This window comes from Oryzias melastigma, linkage group LG15, assembly GCF_002922805.2.
Source record: "Oryzias melastigma strain HK-1 linkage group LG15, ASM292280v2, whole genome shotgun sequence".
In the NCBI taxonomy this organism is placed as follows: Eukaryota; Metazoa; Chordata; class Actinopteri; order Beloniformes; family Adrianichthyidae; genus Oryzias; species Oryzias melastigma.
In genome coordinates, this window is record NC_050526.1 from 3,634,502 (window position 1) to 3,657,271 (window position 22,770).

Sequence of the window (22,770 nt, forward strand, 5' to 3'; positions counted from 1 at the left end):
ATTAGCCTGACATTAAATTGGCATTTCTCACTAACAGTGTTTCTCATGGTATTTAGTCAAAGGTCTTTGGTCTTTTCTTCCTCCCACTTTTCACCTTTAGGTTTAAAGAACCTCACGTTTGAAGCAGGAGATGTTTAATCCTTAATCATAATCAAAAGATGCTTTTTAGAAAATAAAAAAAAAACAAACAATCCCTATTGTTCCTTGTTTTGAGGCGTACCTCTTTGGGTGATAATATAGAGACGTAATCTTCGTATATGATCCTAGCCTTCTCGTCCACCACCGAGGGGTTCGTCTCCTTCTTCAACTCTTCGCAGGCCAACCAGAAAAGCAGGTTGTCCTCGCTGTACTCAGAGCGCAGAAACTCCCGGAAGATCTCCCGGCCCTCGAAGGAGCGCAGCATCATGTCAAAGCTCCGCGCCCACGACAGCAACTCCTCCAGACTGGGGTGTCTACAGTCGGGAGACGAAACAATGGAGCTTACAAAGACGGTGACACCACCGTGATCACAACGGCGGCAGAACGGCTCAACGTACTGTTCTTCAGCAGCGTCAATACTGTCCATCATGGTGCAGGTTTGCCGTTCATTTCTCTCCATTCTCTCCTCATTCCTGTATCAAAGAAAGGAGAAGAATCCAAATGTAAAGGGCCAACGTACTTATAAATCATTTTAAAAAATGCTACTACAATACTCTGATTTACAGTAGGAATTTACAGCTACGGCACTAGCGCTCGTCATCATCTATCAAAGGAGACGTCTGCATCTTATTCAGGCAATGGAGCAGCCAGCTATGTGGGCGTGGCTACAGATTAGGTCATTTTGGGAAATCATGGTTGGTGATTTTACAGAGGAGCTGTGGCTTCAACAACTCCACATGACACGCTCAACTTTTGATGAGCTGTGATGCTGTGGGACCTCTTATGTTGTGGTATCTGTTAAACATAACTTGTTGTTCAAGTTCTTTTGCACTGTTTTTCTCACTAAAAACTCTAAAAATCACATTTCGATTTTGTGTTTTTGTACAATTGAAATTGGTCCAACACTATTATGAAATAGAATAAATTGCAAAATGATGATAGATATTAAAAATTTAATGTCTTCTGGAAAAAGGGGCAAAAGCACACATTTATAGGACATTCTCTGACCCTTTCATGATCAAAAGTAGCAGAAAAATCCAGGCGGACATTCTGAGGCTTGGGTGTTAAAGGGTTAAAGACTGATGTAAATTGTGTTTTTGGTGTTTTACAATGTTCTTATGGCGTTTTTCTGATGATGGAGGACGTGAAGCAGGGAGCTTATGGTCCGCCCAGGATGCTTTTCTATGTCACAAACACGCTCCTTTTTCATCTGCTCCCAATTTAAATTGAAAAATAATCAGAAATACAATTTAAAGTTTACTTTTCTCTATATGTGTCCTCGATCAGAACCTTTAATAAAAACAAAAAACAAGGCCTCAAAACTGATTTGCATCTCATGGATAATGTCTGTATAATATAATATCCGTAACACTTTTAGTAAACATGAGTGTATCAATAAAAGAGCGTAAAACCTGTAAATTAAATCATAATGTGTGATGTAAAAAAAATCCTACAACATTATTTAGTGAATGCATACATTTCGTCCTGCTAATTGTCCACAGACATCAGGAGAACACTGACCAAAAGACATGTTTAACATGACATAATTATGTCGCTTTGGCTTTACTAGCTCTAAACCGCCTCCAACACTAACCCGGTCAGAGATATTTATAGAGACAAACATTTTTAATTAAATGTTACACTACATAATCCCAGATTATGCTGCAATCTTCTCTTTTTTTCATATAGATAAACCTGCTGTAATGCACAACATTATGAAGCTGGACGAGCAAATGAAATGCAACCAGAAGCAACGATCAATCCTGTGTAAACTGACAGCATGCACCAGTGACTGTTGGTGAGCAAAAGCCAATCTGGATTGATAAATGTTTATTTGTTCTAGTTTTCCTGTGCCGTTCATGTTGTATTTTTGTCTCAAAACGGCTCTAAGTGTCAGTCTGAGCAGCATGTAGGACTCTAAACCCAAAACTCTGACAGAAACCGTGTTTTCCTGATGTATTTTCTCTTCAGCAACAGATTAGTCTTTTCATGCAGGCCCACATTAAACTGAATTTGCACTGCGCAGCTGCGCAAAGCAGAAGGGAGCAGATAAGAGAGATATGTGGTTTAAATATAGAGCCAGAGCTCTGTATCAGCAAATAAAAAGAGACCACACAACCCCGTTACTGATCTCGTCTGAGAGAGATGGAAATGCAAGGACGGATATTTTTATAAATGTTACGTAATCACCTGATGTTGATCCGTTGGGCTGATTCCAATCTTTGTGAGTTATTACTATGGCTGTTGTCATACAAGGTGAATGAAACAAACTCAATCTGTCGGCATGTTTTGGCTTTACAAATAAAGTTTTTTGAGTTAAAAGAAAAGCATATTTTAGATTTATTTTAGATTGAAAGACAAAAAGATATTTAATCCAAAGCATTGAATCAACAGATCAAAGTAGGGCAACAAATAAACTAATTTATAGATTATTTTTATTTTCATAATTAGTCATAATTACTTTATAAAACCCTAATCAAAATGTTTGTGATAATCTAATAAGCAGCATCTATTTCACTGCAGGAAGGTTGCCACGATTATTCGACTAATCGACTATTAAAATAGTCGACCACTAACTTGATAGTCGATTGTTGTTATATATATATATATATATATATTATATGGAGTCTAGTGTAGTAAAGTTAAAAGTTATGATGGCATTCTGCTAGCTTTTTGGACTATTTTGGCGTTTTTTTAGGCTAATATTTCAGCTGCATGCCAACTGCTTTGGGTAACTTAGGCTTTTTTTCCATTTTCGCATTTAACTAATATTTTAGCTGGCTACCAGCTTGAGAGTTTTCAGCTATTGCCTTCAGCGTTTTCAACTATCAGCTTCAGCGTTTTCAGATATTGCCTTCAGCGTTTTCAACTATCAGCTTCAGCGTTTTCAACTATTGCCTTCAGCGTTTTCAACTATCAGCTTCAGCGTTTTCCGCTATCAGCTTTGGCCTTTTTTAGCTATTAGTTTCAACGTATTCAGCTATTTTCATTTCAGCTATTAGCTTCAGGGATTTCAGCTATTAGCTTCAGCGATTTCAGCTATTTGCTTCAGTGATTTCAGCTACTAGCTTCAGTGATTTCAGCTGTCAGCTTTAGCGTTTTCCGCTATTAGCTTCGGGGATTTCAGCTATTACCTTCAGTAATTTCAGCTATTACCTTTAGTGATTGCAGCTATTAGCTTCAGCAATTTCAGCTATTAGCTTCAGCAATTTCAGCGACTAGCTTCAGTGATTTCAGCTGTCAGCTTCAGCGTTTTCAGCTATTGGCTTCAGGGATTTCAGCTATTACCTTCAGTAATTTCAGCTATTACCTTCAGTGATTTCAGCTATTAGCTTCAGTGATTTCAGCTACTAGCTTTAGTGATTTCAGATGTCAGCTTTAGCGTTTTCAGCCATTGGTTTTGGGGATTTTAGCTATTAGTTTCAACGATTTCAGCTATTAGCTTCAACGATTTCAGCTACTAGCTTCAGTGATTTCCGCTACTAGCTTCAGTGATTTTCAGCTATCATTTTCAGCATCCTCAATTATCAGCACCAGCATCTTCAGCGGCCTAATTCAGCTTACAGCATTCACACTAGCATTATCGCAGGTAATGGTATACAGGTATACCAGGTACGTTGGTATACATTTTTGAATCGCTGACTTAGTTTTTACTCTTTAATAACGGACATTTCTATGAACGTTTTAACTTTGAGAGTTTAAACAAGTGAGAAAAGTGTTAAAATGTATTAAGTTTACTGAGGGGTTTACAGCCCTAAACATCTATACCAGGGGTGTCTAACTCATTTTGGTTTGTGGGTCACACGATCTCAAGTGGGCCGGACCAGCAACATAACAGCAAAATAACCTTTGGTCAACTTGTTATCTGCAGCTTTGTTTTTGTTTGGTCCATTTTTCCTGAAAGCTCGGCACTCCACGTAAATCTTTCTTCTGTTTGACAACCACCTTTTGGTAATTGTGGCATCACACCCGATCATTTTTAAAGCAACTTAACAGCGGTGAAGTTGGCGGGGAGCAAAACAGCAAACCTGTCCAAGGTTTCCAAATGGGAGCAGATGATCAGGAAGCCACGGTGACAGCTTTGGCCTGATTTTGCGAGGACCGGAGGTGAGGCATCATCTATGGGTGACGTCAAAACCTTGTTTTGTCCAGTAAAATAATATACGTCTATTATAACTACTAATAAATAAATATACTTTACGGATTTCAACTATCTGAAGTTTTTTTTTATATCTCCTTCAACAAAGAAGCAAGTATACAGCACTTACAATATGTATCCCTCTAATATGTTTAATTTATTGATTTTTATTGTTTCAACCCAAATGCCTAGATTGTTTGATAATTGGTTACTGATACGCGTAAAATAGCAATAAAAGTTCAAACCTGGATATTTTTTTTCCAACTCACTCCATAAATTATCAATTTTTAATTCCCTTCCAGTTTAATGTTTTAGAAGTTTCTAATTTTTTTCTATTTAAGTAACTTTTTTTAATTTAATTTGACCTCTTACAGCTTAAAACACAAGTTATATATATAAGGAGAGAAAATTGCATATAAATGATATACAGACCAACTTCTTTTTTTCTGTCTTTTATTAGTTAAAAGCACTACAGCCTGATTTAACATTTTTATGTAATAACACTGAAGCCTCTATGTCTGTCGTAGCTCCGTCTGACTTGCTGAGTCCACAGTGAGCAGTCTATTTTTGTCCCACCATGGAGGATCTTTCCTTCCTCTTGCTGTCTCTTGTCAAAGTCCCTATTGTGCATTAGTAATGGGCTAAGCCAGCCACAGTCCCCCCGGCGCCCTCACAATACGGCTAAATATACAGGCTGTTCTTCGCAGCTGTTTTGCATGTGATGTGCGGCTGGAAAATGAAGGCACCCCGACCAGATAAGAGCCTTGTGCTAAGACGGGCGAGGAGGGCTCGGACCAGTTAAGGGGAGGTCAGGGAGAACCAGACATTTCAAAAGCAGTTTAAGAGTCGTCGCAGGCTTTTATCGGAAGTGTCGCGTCATAACCGTCACTGGAGGAGAGTTTTCCTGGCCTTTTTCTGGAGATCCGACGCTGGCATCCGAGCAAGGGGAGAGTCACGGTCCGCAAGCTGCCACCACTTCAGATGAAGTGGTATGAAAGAAGTGGCGCATTCACCATTCACTGCCTGAAAACAATGTTTCATTCACTTCCTCTCTGCTGGCGAGAGTGGAGCCACAGTGAGGTGGCATGCAGGAGATCGGTGGGTTTTGGTACCTTGCCTTGTTGGTTCTTGTGCAGCTCTAACCTTTATTACATTCGTTTTTTACTAAAGGTCTCACTTCTGTTACATTTGCACCTCAAACCCTAATTAAAGGTGAGATGCAAAGTTATTTAAACGCTGCTGCTTTTTCTGTTGCTTTCAGACAGAACAGATACAGCGCGCAACATTTTAATAAAAACTCTGGGTTAATAAAAAAACTGGGTTGATAAGATCAATTAATCAATTTGAATCGATTTAAGCTTTATAGATCAATAATCGATCCATAAAAATATAAATCGATTTAGCACATAAAGCTAAAGTGCGCTAGCTTGATGCCAACGTTTAATTGAATTTCCCATAAGACGGCTAATGGTAACGCTTGGTTGACGTTAGCATACATTGCTGACTGAACGAGCAGCTTAATATACTTAAAGGTATAAATTTTCCGAAATCTTAAGGAAATATTTTTTTAAAGTAACAATTTGTGGTTTAAAGCACCATTTTTTTGCTCACATTTTCTTCTTCTTCTGGTATAAGGTGTAAATTATAGCGTGATCGCCACCTAGTGGCCAAACTAAAACGCCCTCCAGGAGAGGAAGAACAATTGTTGGAGATTCTCAGTTTGAAAATCCACATAACACTGTATGCTATTTAGGGCTGCCACGATTAGTCAACTAATCGATGACTAATCGACTATTAAACTAGACGACAACTAATTTAATAGTCTATATTCGTTGTTACTTTATATTATATAGAGTCAGAGTGTGGTCATATCGAAAGTCATGATGGCATTCTGCTAGCTCTTTGGACTATTTTGGCATTTATTAAGGTTTTTTAGGCTATTTTGGAGTTTAGCTAATATTTCAGCTACATGCTAGCTGTTTTGGCTAATTTAGCATTTTTTTCCATGTTTTAATCTAATTTAGAGTTTAGCTAATATTTCAGTTACATGCTAGCTGTTTCATCTAACTTAGACTTTTTTTTTTTAGCTGATTTGGCATTTAACTAATATTGCAGTTGGCTAACAACTTTAGCATTTTTAGCCATCAATTTCAGTATCTTGAGCTATCGCCACTAGCATCTTTAGTGGCCAAATTCAGCACAGCTTACAGCATTCACACTAGTATTATCGCACATGCTAGTGTGAATGCATATAGTTTTTAGCTAGTTTAAAGCTAATGATGATCCAGATGTGTGTTTTACATCCACTTTATGCATGACCCAATTAGTCGACTAATCGGAAAAAATAATCCGTGATTAGTCGACTATTAAAATAATCATTTGTGGTAGCCCTATGCTATTAACAACCTCATTATTATTTCACTAATACATTTTACAGTATGTGAACTGTATCAAATTAACATGAATATATTCAAAACATATAGTAGATTATGAATGTATTTCTAAGCAAATGTCTCTAAATCTGTAAAATCAAAAATTAAATTGGATCAAATTTAATTGAAAGGATAGAAAGAATCGAAAAAAAATAGGAATCAAATCGATCCAGGCTCTTGTGAATCGAATCGTTTCTGGAAATTATAACCGATACCCAGCCCTGCTGGGAGGCCAAATCAAACTTAAAATAGATTCTAAACAGCCATCCACACTCGACAAAAAAGAATCGTCCACTTCAAGTCTTCTAAAAAACCCAAGCTTGCAGAGGAACTACGCACAGACACTGAAACTATCAAATAGGCCTCAGAATTAATTTCTGAATCCTCCCAGATCCTAATTACTCTTCACACACAGTTTTATGACCAACATCTCCGGCCTGGTTAGCAGACAAAAAAACACAACTATAAAAATAGGAAGGGAAATGTGATTACAAGCATCAACATTCAAAGAACGCATCTCAGATTAAAGGTAAATCAATTTGCTGGAGTCCCTGAACACCCCCCACCCCACCTGCTGGGTGCCAGGTCTGCATTAAGCCTGCGTTCGTTCAGGGGGGGTGATATGAAAGCTGAATCTGAGTGAGGCACATCAGATTAGGCGACAGGATTAAAAGCAAAAGCAACTGTTTGTTGTTTCAGGTCACATCTTTAGCTGTAGACGGTAATGCCGTTGTAAGCTGATGCAAAGCTCCAGCGGCCTTTTCTAGTCACCACAAATGGAACAAAAGTACAAGTAATAGAAAAGAATAGAAACTAAATCAAACATATTATTTAACTTTTAATTCTGTCTTTTTTGTGGGTCCAGATAAAAGATAAATTGTATTTTGGGGGTAAAATTGAAATTAAAACAATAAAAAAACTGTTTCAGCAACATTTCAAACAGTAGAAGAAGAATAGACGACGGGTGGATGTTGTGGGTGTGGCTTGCTTACCACAGACACTTGCAGCAGCCACACCAGCAGAGGCAGCAGGTGTTGGGTCGGGGCTGTCCGGGGGCCTGGGGTGGGGCCTCGATATGAGCCGCCTGCCTTTTTCTCATCTCCACTCCACTCACACTGCAGGGCTTTGGGGAAAAAAACGAAAGATTAAAAAAAGTTAAGGAATATAAAACAATGTTGGAAAAATGTACAGCTTTTCTTGGTGGAATCAGTAACTTTTGTTAGTGCAAAACGGAGGAATTTATAAGGTTTAGAGAATTCATAAGCAGAATAACGGCACATGTGGTCCATGTTATCAACAACCTTTAATGAAGGCAAATGAGCGTTTAGTGCAACTACTGATGCTGCAAGAGCTGCACATTTACACACGTTATACAACTTTTACACATAAACATGACTTTTAGAATTCTGCTCCCTTATCTTTACTTTTGAAACTTTTTCTTTTAGTTTTTTGGCTAATCATAGTCCATGCACATCCAGTTAAAGACCCACTCCAAAAAAAAAAAAACTGTTTTCTGTGTATTTAGACTTAATATTTGTCCCGCATTAACAGAGAAACGAATTCTGGTTCACTTTAAGCAAACTAAATGTGTCCAGTCGGAATACACCCTAAAATACCAGTACTAGAAAATAAGTTTTCCTTATTAGATCTAAGACTTTCTTACTGTGTATGATCAACCCATCACTAAAAAGTATCACACCACATTCATTGTTTGACAGCACAGTGCTGCTCCAGACATTTGCCAGCTTCTATGATGTTTCCAAGTAGATAAAGTAACATCCCCTTCACATAAGGTTGCTGGAGACGCGTCACGAGTAGGAGAAATGGCACAGAGGAGATTGATTGACAGTGGTCTAGAGCAGGAGTGTCCAAAGTCAGTCCTCGAGGGCCGGTGTCTTACATTTTTTCCAACCAACCTGCCATTGAAGCTCCTTATTGGTCAAACACACCTGATCCAGGTAATCAGCAGCAGATAAGATAAGGTTTCCGGAAAACCACCAGGTGGTCCGCCCTTGAGGACTGACTTTGGACACCCCTAGTCTAGAGCCAATCAGAACAAGGGACTAAAGGAGCATAAAAGGAACAAAAGGAGCATAAAAAATTGCACAAATTTTTTTGGGAAACTGCAAAAGGTAACCCGGATTAAAGTACATACATCTGCGCTATGTACTATCAGGGGATCACTGACCAACGTTAAAATGACACAAACAAGCTAGCAAAAGGACAAAGCTTTAACCCTGGGGTTTTTCTTTGGCAGATAAGACCTGTCAGGGCTTAAATTTTCCATCCATCTTCTTCCTCTCATCCGGGATTGGATTGCAGGGGCAACAGTCTATGCAAAAATGCCTAGACTTCCCTGTCCCCTACCACTTCCTCCAGCTCCTCTGGGGGGACCCCGTGATGTTCCCAGGCCAGCCGCGAGACGTAGTCTCTCCAGCGTGTCCTGGGTCTTCCCCGGGGACTCCACCCAGTGAGACATCCCCAGCCACCCAATGGAGGAAGCTCATTTTGACCGCTTGTATTCGGGACCATGTTCTTTCAGTCATGACCCAGAGCTCAAGACTATAGGTGAGTACTGGAACGAAGATCAACTGGTAAATTGAGACCTTTGCTTTCTGGCTCAGCTCTTTCTTTACCACGATGCATCGGTACGGCGACCGCATAACGGTGGACACTGCACCAATCTCAAGATAGGTGCAAGATTGGATCTCTCGCTCCGATCTTCCCTCACTGGTAAACAAGATTTTAAGATACTTCAACTCCTCCACCTGTGGCAGGAGCACTCTAACCCCCCAGAGAGGGTAAACTACCTTCCAGAACCATAGCCTTAGACTTAGCAGCTTAAATTTAGTTTATTTTTACATTTTAAGTCTACTATCTTAAAAAAAAAAAAAAAAAAAGGTTGATGTAAATCAGTAAGTTGGCTGTATTTTAAAATACAATTTCAATTTATTATCAATTTTTTGATTGATAATAATAAAAATGGATGATTGATGAAAGGTTTTTTGTTTTTTAGTACAGGAAGTAGAGTTTGGAATCATGACTCATCACTTATCAGTATGAGAAACATTTGTCTCACCTCTGAATTAATACATAACGTTTCCTGTAATACTTATCACTTGTGATGTATTGTTTGGGTCCAGATGACCCCACCCTTACATGGAAGGGTTATCCCTCCCATGACAAATGTGGACAAACGTGGACAGGATTTCATGTCTGCCATGGACACCAGTGAAAATCAAAAATCATGCTGTGTTTTGGGTTCCAGACGACCCCATTCCCAAAGTTAACGTGCCTGGAATAGCACATGGAGAGAGTTGCCAATCCCACACAAGAGAAGAAAACAGGAAAAAGAGAAAATTCATGATTTGAAAAAAATAGCTCACTAAGTCATAAGTCATCTAGAAAGAGTTGAGACTTGTTCTATGTTTTAGAGCTTCATAGGTTTATTTTTTTTCTGTTCTAAAACATTTTAGGCTTTTCCGATTTAAAATATAGTTTTAATGACTGAAGATAAAAAAGGTTCCTAATAGTTAACCTTAAATTGCATCATCTTCCAAATATACTTATTTTTCAACAGTGTACAAAAATAATAATTTTCAGCACTTGAGATTAAATATTATTATATTACAAGTTAACAAACCACAACTCTTACCTGTAAAGTCATGATTCGGATGAAAATTCTCAATGATCACATAAAAGCCTACATAAAAACAACAGCTTCTTAGTATTTCTAGACGAGTCGCTGCTTCGTGTCATTCCCTCCACTGAGCGTGAGCACATGTGATGTTTTACAATGAAGCATGGCAGGTAATGCTGAAAACGGCCTGTCCGATATGCAAATGCGGACGACTGACTGGCAGAGGGGGCCGTTGGTTATTCAGCAGCCAGGCAGCCATGGTGAAAAACAGTTCTGGATGCAAACGACAACAACGATTCGGCTTTGTTCCAAACTGGTGAGATGAGGTGTTTGCACACAGCACATGCAAATGTGGAATAAAAATAAAAATATGCTCAGATGAGGTGGAAAAATTGAAAGAGGTCAGGAAAAAAAAACAATAAAAAAAATACAGTGACAGGTCATTAGAAGGCTTTAGGTACCACCCTGTAGGTGCTATTAATAATGTTTGTTCTATAAAATGTGGTCAGTTCAAAGCATATATTTAAAACAACATTAAAAAGGATTACTATTTTTGTCTGTAAATGTAAAAATTCAAGTTTGTTTTCGATATAATCATTATATAACCTTTATTTCTTGCAATTTTGAGGCATATAGCCCACAAAAAAATGTAAACCTAAAATTAAGAGTAAAAAAAAAAAATCAGAATATCAAACCAGACCAATCAAAAAAAAGGTGTCAGCCTTCTGGAAACTGTTCATATTTATGTGATCAATACTTTTTTTGGCCTCCTTTTGCATGGATTATTGCATCAGCATGACTTAGTATTAAGGCAATCAGAATAGTTGTAAGTGTAAAAGAAGTTTCGGTTGTTTTGATAGTTGTCTTCAGGTCATCATCACCATTGTTGGGTTTGGTGTGTTTCATTTTCCTCTTGACAACAACACCTACTTTTCTATTGGGATCAGATCAGGTGAGCTTGCTAGACAATGAAGCACAATAGACCCTGAACCAGTTTTTGTTATCGTTGGCAGTGTGGCAGGTGCCAAGTCCTGATGGAAATAAGAAGTATTTCCTGCATGAGGCTCTCTGAAGACGGCTGCATTGACTGTGGACCTCAAGGAGGGACAGTGGATCAACGTCAGGGACAAAAATCATCACTGACTGTGGAAACTTCTCACTAGACTTCAGTCATAATTGATTCTGTCCCTCAGCACTACATCCAGAACCTGGGACCTTGATTTCCCAATGAAATGCATTGAGAAAGTCATCCTACCCATCACTGTACTGTGTTTTTGATTGTGCTTCTGTGCTAAAATAGTGTCCTTTTTCTTGTATCTACACATTGTACGCAATGTTCAGATATTACTTTTTTGTCACCAATGACCTCACTCTCCTCTTGTAACCCATGCTAAGTAAGCAGCACCTCAAATGTTGGCTCAACCTTGAATTGTATGTGTATTTCAGCTTTCTGCCTTGTTTTGGGTTGTACTGAAAACAACTAACCTCCGTCTGGATCAATGAAGTGCTGTTGTATTGTATCGTAAAGTAAGACCGTTCAGCTACTGTCTCAGGTTCAGAAATGGCTCAACAAGAGCCACATTTGTAGCCCATGACTTATTTTCATCTGGTTCTGGTTCACTCATTGTATTAATCTTCCAAATTCTTCATTGGGTTTCTATGACATAGCTACAGTTTCCTTCCCGCTTTTTTTTCCAAACCATTTTCAACTTAATGTGCTTGGATCAGCACTCTCGTTTGTTTAGCAATGACTTTTTCATGGCCTCCTGTTGAAAGGCATAGATGACCGTCTTCTGGACATCTGCCACATCAGCAGTCTTCTCCATGATTCCAAAGCCGACTGACCCACATGGAGAAAACCATGTAAAGGTCAGGAAATGTTTGCAGGTGTTTTGAGGTAGTAATCAGATTAGAACGTAAAAACATACGTTTCCAACAATTAATTTTTTTCTGGACATTCTAATTTTTGGAGACATACATTTTTAAGTTCACATAAGTTTTGATCCATAATTGGCAAATTGACAAGACAATAAAATCCTCAAGTATTGCAGGCTATGTGTAATGATTCAATATACAAAAACAAGATCAATTTTTTGATTTACTGAATATTTTTTTCAAAATAACGCAATTTCTTAAGGAGTACCTCTACATGTCTGTTTGCTCTCTTTAAATCACATGGAACCGTTTAGAGTTTCAGTAATTCTAGCAATATAAGGGTTAAAAGTTAAACTTCCCCCACAACTTAAAATTAACAGCTTCTTTTTCATAAAGAAATAAGAGTACGTTAATGAAAAAAAAAGTATCGGGTAGAACTTACCATGAATTAGTGAGTTCCTAAACACAGGTCAGACAGAGCAGCCATGGCGTGAGGTAACAGGTTGCTGGACGGTAGCAAGCTGGTTGACAAAGGTATGGACTGTTGGACTGTCTGACTGTCTGTTTGGCTGATGGACTGGCTGTTTGGCTTACAGGAGATGCGGGACACAACAAAGAGGGTGTTTTCACCAGAGGGAAGAGGAGTTACTGGTGTCACCATCCCTGACCAGTTGGCAAAAAAAAAAAAAAAAAAATGGACGCTGAAGCTAATGTGAGGTTTTGCCAAATGTCCTCCCGTATTTCCTGCTCCGTTTGACCGTCGCCTTTTAGGCTGCCTTGTAGCGTAGTAATAGAACCATTTATGAACTTAAAAGCACAGCAGACGATGAATGTACAGCATCTGAAAAACACAGAGCAGATCAAGGAATTCCTGTTAATTCAGGCACGTTTTCAACGTTTTACCACATAAATCAACCAAAAAGCAGAGTATAAGATCCTCAAACATCTTTGATATGTGGAAAAGCTGATGTGGAACTGACTGTACCAAAGGCTCTAAAAAATGCATGAATCACTAACTCACAAAAAAACGACCAATTAAATAATTGAAATGACAGAAATCCAACAAACATGAGATTATCTACTATATGTTTACATTTTTTGGCAACAATTTTTGGACAATACAGATGCTAGATATCTTCTTCATGGTTACACTTTCCATATGAATGCCTGATGCTTTGCGGATTGGAGAAAGCCTAAGTTGAATAGGGTGATCTACCGCTTTACTTTAATAAAGTATATTCCATACGCCCACCCAGATACCCATCAGTCTTTTCAGCGTGTCTGCCAGTAACATCTCACTAGGAAGTCGTCCCCATGGTATTCTTGTGTTCATGTCTCTTCTCAATGTGGAGTGGCAGCTTCACTCAGAGTTACTCCAAGATGGCTAAACTTCCCATCCTCTCCCTAAGGAATGAATACCCCAACCAAAGTAAAGTAAACCCATTTTTCTGGCACTCATCTACAAGCCAAAGGTTATGGAAAGTGGTGAAGATTGGACCATAGATTGAGCGGTAAATTGCAACGTTTGTCATCAGACATAACTTTAACTTTAACACAAGAAATTGATGCAAAGTCTATACCAAAGAAGCCGTGGTGTATAGGTAGAGCAGTTGACCTCTGATCAGAAGATAGAAGACTCAGTTCCCGCAAGACACTGAACCCACATTTCTGCTGGTAGTAATAGGTTGTTACCAGTGTTAGGAAGCTGAGCCGCCATTGGTGTATAAAGGGTTGTGTAGATGGAAGAATGGAACAATGACTGTAAAGCGCTTTGGACCTTCAAGGAAGGTAGTATATGAGGTAGCTATACAAGTATACACCATTTAACATTCACTGGTGCCAACTCCACATCAGTTCATCGGTCAATCTCAGGCTCCGTCCTTTTCTCGGCTTCAAATTTAGTGCCCGGATGGTGGACCTGTTCTGGTTGAAGAAGAAAACTAAATCCCCATATATTTGGTCAAACGAATCAACAAAATCCAGTCAACCTAACAATGTGAGAAGTCTGGAGTTTAAAAAAAAAGAAGTAAGAAAATACTCAGAATGGATCATGCTGGACTTCCATCTCAAATATTTAAAAAAATAATACATTTCCGTTAACAAAACAGGCCCACATATTTCATTCCAAAGTTTCAAGCAAGTCTTAAAGTTTCAAATCCTAAAATAACGACTGGGGGCTGGTTTCATGGAGAACTATTTCCTGTTGACTTCCATGGTAGAAACCCTGTGTACCAAAACTGAATCTTTGCACGTGCGTCAAAAACTTGTTCAATGTTTATTACTTTATAGATGATAAGACCCATGGGTATACTCAACAAAACAGACTTTAATGCATCCCACCCTTTCCTTGTTGAGTTTGACAGAGTAAACTCCAGTCAATTTGGCTGCACCATTTTTTTCTCTATTTAGAATCCTATTGGTCACATCAGAAATTGTTCATCCAGTGCATTTGTTGTTTAGGTGAATAGTTGCAACAGCACCCTCTTACAAGAATCACTGCTTCTTTCAAGGTCCCTATTGAAAACACATAACCTCCTTTATTTTGCCTCATTTTGGTTTCAACAGTGAAAAAAAAATTAACAGAGTTCTTAGTTGAACAAAAACACAATAAAGCTGAAACGAGTGGAAACGTTGATGAACTCTAACATGGAGTTGTAAAGTCGTACTCATATGTAAGTCTGAATGGACACTTCTGTGAATCATCTACAGCAAATGAATGGGACAATGATTTTATTATTTTAGATTAAAAATGTGATTTCAATAGTGCTGTTTATTTTGTGTTTTTAATAATCGATTATAAAACAACATTCACTTAGAAAATCCTAATTATCAAATCAAATTAAGTGTCTTTAAAGGTAAAACATTGTAGTTTGTTATTCCAAAAATGTCAAATTTTACAAAGGATTTTTTTCTCTTTTTTTTAATTTAATAGTATGTCAAGTGACACTACTTTTTATAGCCAAACAAACTGGTTTAAAAATGAAAATCTTTGAAATGAAAATGAAATTTTGTTCTATGAAATTGAATTGAGAGCTTATAAAGCTCAGCAGTTTGGCACTGTTAAAAAGCTCTAACTCAAGTTTTAATCGATTGATTTGTAGACAATACAAGAAAAAAGAGGTATCAAACTCATGACAGAAATAATGATATGAATTGATTAAAAAAACATACAAAGAACATTTAATTTACATTTGAGTAATTAAATACAGTGATTATTAGCTAAAGTCAAGTACATCTTGATGTATAGCTTGAAAAGGAGTAGAAGGAAGTGAACTTATACTATTTCACCCCAACTGAGTTATTTCATTTTATTGCTTTGCATATTTTTCATAATCCAGTACTGAATGTTTTGAATGACTCCCTTTCCTCAAACAAACAGAAACTTTTATTTAAAAAAGGTTTGATGCTTCCTTTAGAGATGAAAAATGATCAAAATGTTCGTTTTGTTTTTTATTGAAATATGAAGCTTTCAGCCTCTGTAAATGCTGAAGCAGCACACTAACTCGACTGTAAACTTAGAAACAAACGTGTAAATCCGACTGAAAATGAGCTCACATTTAATGAAATAACACATCCAAACCAAAAAGGTTAGGAGTTGAATTCCTAAAGCAGACACTAACCAGCAGACTGATCCACACATGCTCCAAACCTTATATCTTTAGCTCTGACAGAGACGATCACTTTTTTCTTTACTTGTTTGCTGCACAAATATTACAAACTCACAATCAGAGTTAAAAGAATCAAATATGCAAAAACTGAAAATGTTTTCAGAAAGTCTTTACTATGTGGTCTAGAAAGTCTTTATGCAAGCCTAATGTCTGCAAATTGCTCCACAAAGAAAAGTCTTTGTTCATACAGTTACATTACAGGAAACATCTCACCCTAACACCTTATAAACTCATGTGGTGGAAACTCAACTACAAGAGGAAATGATGCCGGGCTCAAAGGCTGTTGTCATTGGATTAAAGGTGATCAGCAGTGGTGCAGTCATCCAATGTAAAACACAGGAGGAAACCCACAGGGTTGAGAATCCTCTATGGCTGCTCCAAAATGCAAATTTACACTAAAGTTAGAGTTTGGATCATTTCAGTCAATGGTGTGTCTGTACCAATGATTGCATATGAGAACTGGACTGGAGCCAGCCCGCCCCATTTGCGTTCAAAATAGGAAGTACCTGCCAGCACCAAGAAGCCAAAATCTCATAGACTTTGATAGAAAAATAAACAGCTAGTATACTCATTCATTCTATTTGTCAAAATAACCATATGTTCTTGCTAATCCTATTATATCTTTTCTAAAGTTATTCACGTCATAAACTAGCCAATAAGATTCCTCAATATGTGGTCCTTTGAAATGTTTGATTGACGTATTTTTCCTGTTTTCAAGTGGTATGGTCTTCCAAAGAGCTCACTCCTGATTGGTTGCTATAGATACGATGGCTCAGACCGATCCGAACAGGTTACTGCTTATTGATGTTATCTGGCTCCAAAATGGCAGCGTTCATTTCACAAAAAAAAAAGAAAAAAAAAAGGCTACTGAATTTACTTCACTTCGTTGGAGCCAGAAGTAAACCATTTTTTGTGGGAGATGTCACTTTCACTCTGTCCAGTTCTCATATATAGTCAATGGGTCGGTAATTTTATTTTAAATCTGTGATATGACAACATAAAATTCGCTAGCATCTCCTGTCTGACCCAAACAACAACACTGTTAGGGATGAAAAAACGTTAACTGTGCTTCAAAAAAAAAAAAAGAAAGGGCAGTGAAAAATGATTTTGCAGAGATAAGGCTTTGGCATCACGCTTGTGAGGCTTTCCAGTACCTCCACCCGAGAGGAAGACGGCCTCAAAGGAACTTTAGTTTCATGCAAACAAGAACAGGATTGTATGAGGAAAGTGCAGAACTTGTTAGAGCCGGAAAGCAGCATCGTCCTCGTGTCTGTCTATGTAATGTCCACACTGAATCCAGCAGAACATTATCTGCATCCATTGGAAATATTCAGATTTATGATCTGATACTGCGATGAAACAAGAAATAATTGGTAAACAATCAACTATTAAGCTTTTTTTTCCTGACATCCTACTCCAACCACCTTTTGCAAAATAATTCTTTTAATCACAATTACACCGTGTTTTTTTTTTAGCCAAATTTCTTTCTAAATGTATAATTTTCTAGGACATAGGGTGAGCTCCTCGCTATTTATTGTTCCAACTGTAGGGACATTTGGAGCTTTAGCTGCATCTGAACCTTTTATTCTTTTTAAGGGGGAGCCGGAGCAACTTACAGCTGGCTATCCCTTCCGCCTGTAGTGTGACGTGAAGCAGAAACGCATTTATTCACTCGGGTGTGCTGTCACAGGAGTTTTCAATTAAATGTAAGTAACGACTATTTGTTTCAGCATGACTTTTAGAAAACCAATGTTGCTATGAATTTTCTGAGTGATGGCAGCTACGAAGATGCTAGGGATGACAGCTAAAGATGCCGAAATTGATAACTAAAAATGCTGAAGGTGATAGATGAAATCACTAAAACTAACAGCTGAAAACGCTGAAGCTGATAGCCAGCTAAAATATTAGTTAAATGCCAAATTAGCCAAAAGAAATTACAAAAAGCCTAAGTTAGCCAAAACAGCTAGCATGTAGCTGAAATATTAGCTAAACTCCAAAATAGCCTGAAAAACCTTAATAAATGCCAAAATAATCCAGAAAGCTAGCATAATGTCATTATAACTTTCAACTTTATTACACTCTGACCCCATATGATATAAAGTAACAACTAATCGACGACTAAATGTAAGCTGTAGGGGTGGATAATGAAATCCGATTGGGACATTTTCTGCAGAGCGGCAGTACCTAGTGTGGTTGGGACTGTTGGTGCAGAGTAAGCCTGCTCTACTTCCCATCATCCATTCCTTTACACTCTTTCTTGCTAGCTTACAGCCCATCACAACCCCAACCTAACATTATGGTTGCAACAAAGGCGATGAGAAATATTGGAGCTAACCAGCCTTCCAGATTTGAGTCAGATGCCACCTTGGACGAGGAAAAAGAAGACGTTTATGGATCTATGTGTCTACATGTGCATGAATCTGAATGGATTGGTGCAAGGCCATTGTAGGTTCTACATCCAACTACATTTTTGTTTGGGCCCGATTCACAACGGTTTGAATAAATAAATACTCAGAAATGTAATTTTAAGAGAAGTTTTCTTCACACGTCCTCCATCATGAGAAAAAATGTCACAAAAAACTAGGCAAGGTTGATAAAATCGATTTGAATCAATTTAAGCTTAACAGTTCAATAATGGATTCATAAAAAATATAAATCGATTTAGCACATAAAAGCTAAAGTCCGCTAGCTTGATGCTAATCCATCCATTTTCCTGACCGCTTTGTCCCTTTCGGGGTCGCGGGGTGCCGGAGCCTATCCCGGCTGCTGAAGGGCGAAGGCGGGGTACACCCTGGACAGGTCGCCAGTCTGTCTCAGGGCCTCAATCACACACCCATCCACTCTCACATTCACACCTAGGGGCAATTTAGAGTCACCAATTAACCTATGAAGCATGTTTTTGGACGGTGGGAGGAAGCCGGAGTCCCCGGTGAAAACCCACGCATGCACGGGGAGAACATGCAAACTCCACACAGAAAGGTCCCAGCCGGGATTTGAACCGGGGCCTTCTCGCTGTGAGGCAAGAGCGCTAACCACTGCGCCACCGTGCAGCCCTGCTTGATGCTAATGTTTAATGGAATTCCCCATTAGGTGGACCTAAACATGCAGTGCTGACTAAGTGAACATCTTTATATGAATTTTCCAAACTCTTTTAGAGAAATATTTGTAACCATTTGTGGTCTAAAACATAGTTTTTTGCTTATACTTTCTTCTTCTTCTGGAATGAGGTGTAATGCTATAGCACAATCGCCACCTAGTGGCCAAACTGAAATACCCACCAGGAGAGGCAGAACAATGTTTACAACTAATGATCTGAACATTTTTTTAGAGCTTCTCCTTTTGAGAAACCATATATCCTAATAACTCATTATTTCACGAATACTTCTTACAATATGTGAAATTTATCATATTAATATAAATATATTCAAAACATTTAGTAGATTATAAATGAATTTCTAAACAAATATGTAAAATTGAATTGAAGAATTAAAAAAAAATGAATCGAATTGATCCAGGGTGTTGTAAATTAAACCAAATTGTTTCTGGAAATTATAATCGATACCCAGCTCAACAAAAACACAAATCTTTAAAAAACAAGCACACATCTGTGATGATCGATTCCCATGGCACTTTGAGAAGTTTCCTCAGTCTATAAGTGGGTGAAGTTGCTGGTTCCTCTCAACACACCAGTGGAAAAACTGGAAAGACTTTTAAAGAAGACTGCTCGGAGATGAAAAGGGCAAAAGCTCCTCTAAAGAACAAAGTGTTGCATCTGTTCAAAAGAGCCTCACTCTCTGCACTTAGCTGTGCTGCTAGCAGCAGTTGTGGAGGGTTTCTCCTCCTGCCGCTGCTCCAACACTGAGCCCAGACTGACAGGAGGGGTGGGGGGGTCCCCGTTAGCTCATCCTACCGGCTGCCACCACCGCTGGTGAGAAAGCCCCCCGGAACACTCATCATAAATCAACGTACTTTCCTCCTGCTAGCTTTAGCCAACAGTCCCAGAGAGGAGGCGGCGGCGGCGGCGGCGGCGCGAGCTAGCGAACGAGCTAACCGCTAGCCAAGCTGTGCTGAGCGGGTAGCGCGGAAAAAGCGGGAGCTTACCCTCTTGTCTCGGGCTGTCAGCGTCTCAAAATGCCGGGCATGGAAGCGAGGAGTCCCTACGCACGTTTAGCGACATCGTCGACGGCGAGCCAGCGGCGTAATGTCCATCGCCGCTGGGTTTTCCTGCCATCCGCCCCACTTCAGCACCGATCGCCGCCGAGCCCTTCTGGATGCACTGCGCAGGCGCGCTGTGGCCGCCGCTGTGAAGAAGATGCGCCGCTGAGGCTGCGCGCGCGCGCACAAACAAACAAACACAGAGAGGATCCTCACATCCACAACATCTCAACACAATGCTGCATTGAGTTTGCTCAATTTGGTGCTAAAGTTAGAAGGCCGCCATTCATACAAGAGGAAATGTGTCCTCAGGTTACTAATCTTTTTTCCTGAAATTAAAACAAACCTACAAAGCTTCCTCTTTAATATCAAATCCATCAGTAATGTTGGATTTACATAAGTTTTGATCCAATATCAGCAACCGTTGCAGCTTTTTATTCAAAAATCAAAATATTAGATCAGCTGTTTCCACAGATTCCTAAAGTTAACTTTTTAAATTTAAAATGTGTTATCTCATAATTTTATTAGTTTAAGATAAAAAAAATGACTTCTAGTCATTTAAAAGGGAACTTTTAAACCTCCAGAAAGTGACATTTAAATGCTACAAAACCACATCTTATCTCACAATCTTAAAAACACACTTATTTGTTAAATTGTATTAGACAATTGCCCTTTTTTGTTTTCTGTCAAGCCTCATTTGCTCATCATCTATTATATTAACTTTATCTACAGGTGGCTTTCAACTCTGAAATTGGCAGACAGAATTATGCAACAAAAACACAAACTATAGATTTAAATGTAATTTTTACATGATGATTTTAATCTACTTTAATTAAATATTTACTCTACATTAATGCAACAGGACCTAAACTGCCACCAGTAGGAATATTTTCCAGCTAAAGACACAAGGGGGCATTAAAACTCTGTGTTTTTTTTCCTTGCCTAAACTCCCTCAATCCTACTGTAAAATCACCAATAAAAAAATCTTGAGGAATAAATGATAAAGCTAATTATTGTAGCTACATTTAAAACATTTTTTCTTAATGTGTTGATATTTTTTATAAATTTAAGCATCAAACTGCACTTGGATGGATGCTGAGCTCCGATATGAGGAGGTGAGATTTCTGTATCCGCTCGATCTGGGAAAAGGTCATGAAGTTAAAGCAGAGGCGCGATCCGTGCATGCTCCTTTATGAGTGGGACTCATTACTACAATCACAAGTGTCCTTGATCATGTCCTGTTTTCTTCACTCGCTGGGGGATGACTTGTACGTGAAAAGGTCAAGAGCTGGAGAGGAGCCGCAACTGGAAATCTCCGTCGTAAAACAGAGAATTCTTCTGCAAAGGTGAAAGTCTGTACAGACTGCAGCATCTGATTACACCATGCCTTTCAACTAAACCCCCGAAAGAGACAGTTTAAAACTGTCAAATACTGTAATCGATAAAATGTCATGAACAATTTTGACATCTGATAAAAGTCAAAACTTGTACTTTTTTAAAATCAGTTTTTCAATCAAAGTTAAAATGCAAGCTTTAGAGTAACAGAAGGAAATCAGCTGCTGTCCACAACCATTCTTTAATGAATTTGAGTTAAAAAAAAAAAAAATCAATAAATCCATTGAACAAAAGGTCAAATATTGACTGATAGAGATCAGCCAAATCACTAACCTCTCTGACAGGAAAATAAATACAATAGATCAGCACTTTTTTAGTCCAATCTTCTTGGATGTTGGCCATTTCCATTTTCTGCGTACACCTCAGTGAGTATGAGTCAGTGCTCAGATTTAGATTTCATTTAGCTTACAAATATCTACAATTTTCTAAGCTGCATGACACAGTTGAAGAACTTTATTTTTCCTCATTATTTTATAAAAGCTCCACAACACACTAACTGAACAGGGGAAAACTTGCTTTCCAAATTCATTTTGTGAATAGAGTTCAAAACATTTGACGCGTTGACATGTTTTGTTGCCATGCTTCAGCCTTTGTTGTCACACTTCGGCCTTTTGTCGTCATGCTTCAGCTTTTGTTGTCATGCTTTGGCCTTTGTCGTCATGTTGTGGCATTTGTCGTCGTGCTTCGGCCTTTGTCGTCATGTTATGGCTTTTGTTGTCATGTTGTGGCTTTTGTCGTCGTGCTTCAGCTTTTGTTGTCATGTTGTGGCTTTTGTCGTTGTGCTTCATCCTTTGTTGTCATGTTGTGGCTTTTGTTGTCATGCTTCAGCCTTTGTCGTTATGTTGTTGCTTTTGTCCCCTTGCTTCACCATTTGTTGTCTTGTTGTGGCTTTTGTCGTCGTTCTTCAGCCTTTGTCGTCATGTTGTGGCTTTTGTCGCCATGCTTCAGCCTTTGTTGACACGCTTCGACTTTTGTCATCATGTTTCAGCTTTTGTCGCATGCTTCGCCATTTGTCATCATGTTGTGGCTTTTGTCGTCGTGCTTCAGCCTTTGTTGACACGCTTCGACTTTTGTCATCATGCTTCAGCTTTTGTCGCATGCTTCGCCATTTGTCATCATGTTGTGGCTTTTGTCGTCATGCTTTAGCCTTTGTCGTCATGTTTTGGCTTTTGTCGTCATGCTTCCCCCTTTGTAGTCATCCTCCAGCTTTTGCTCTTCGTACTTTGATTTTTGTCGTCGTGTTGTAGGATTTGTTGTCTTGCTTGGTCTTTGTCGTCATGGATCAGCCTTTGTCGTCATAGTTTGGCTTTTGTCGTTGTGTTGTGGCTT

At 38.7% G+C, this 22,770-nt stretch overlaps 1 protein-coding gene across 2 annotated transcripts in view; it reads right to left on the bottom strand.

Moving 5' to 3' along the window:
- rgs17 (regulator of G protein signaling 17) overlaps window positions 1-20,208 on the bottom strand; it is a 23,848-nt gene extending 3,640 nt beyond the window's left edge. For both annotated transcript variants that reach the window (XR_002922042.2, XM_024298108.2), the window contains exons 1-5: window positions 19,993-20,208; window positions 12,666-13,064; window positions 7,701-7,831; window positions 537-611; window positions 221-452 (exon numbers count right to left, since the gene is read on the bottom strand). Coding sequence is in view for 1 of the 2 variants with exons in the window: in XM_024298108.2 (XP_024153876.1) it covers window positions 221-452; window positions 537-611; window positions 7,701-7,831; window positions 12,666-12,668 (441 nt within the window). In the remaining variant the exon portion in view is untranslated. The remainder of the gene's footprint in view (window positions 1-220; window positions 453-536; window positions 612-7,700; window positions 7,832-12,665; window positions 13,065-19,992) is intronic.
- Between the last annotated feature and the right edge of the window lie 2,562 nt (window positions 20,209-22,770).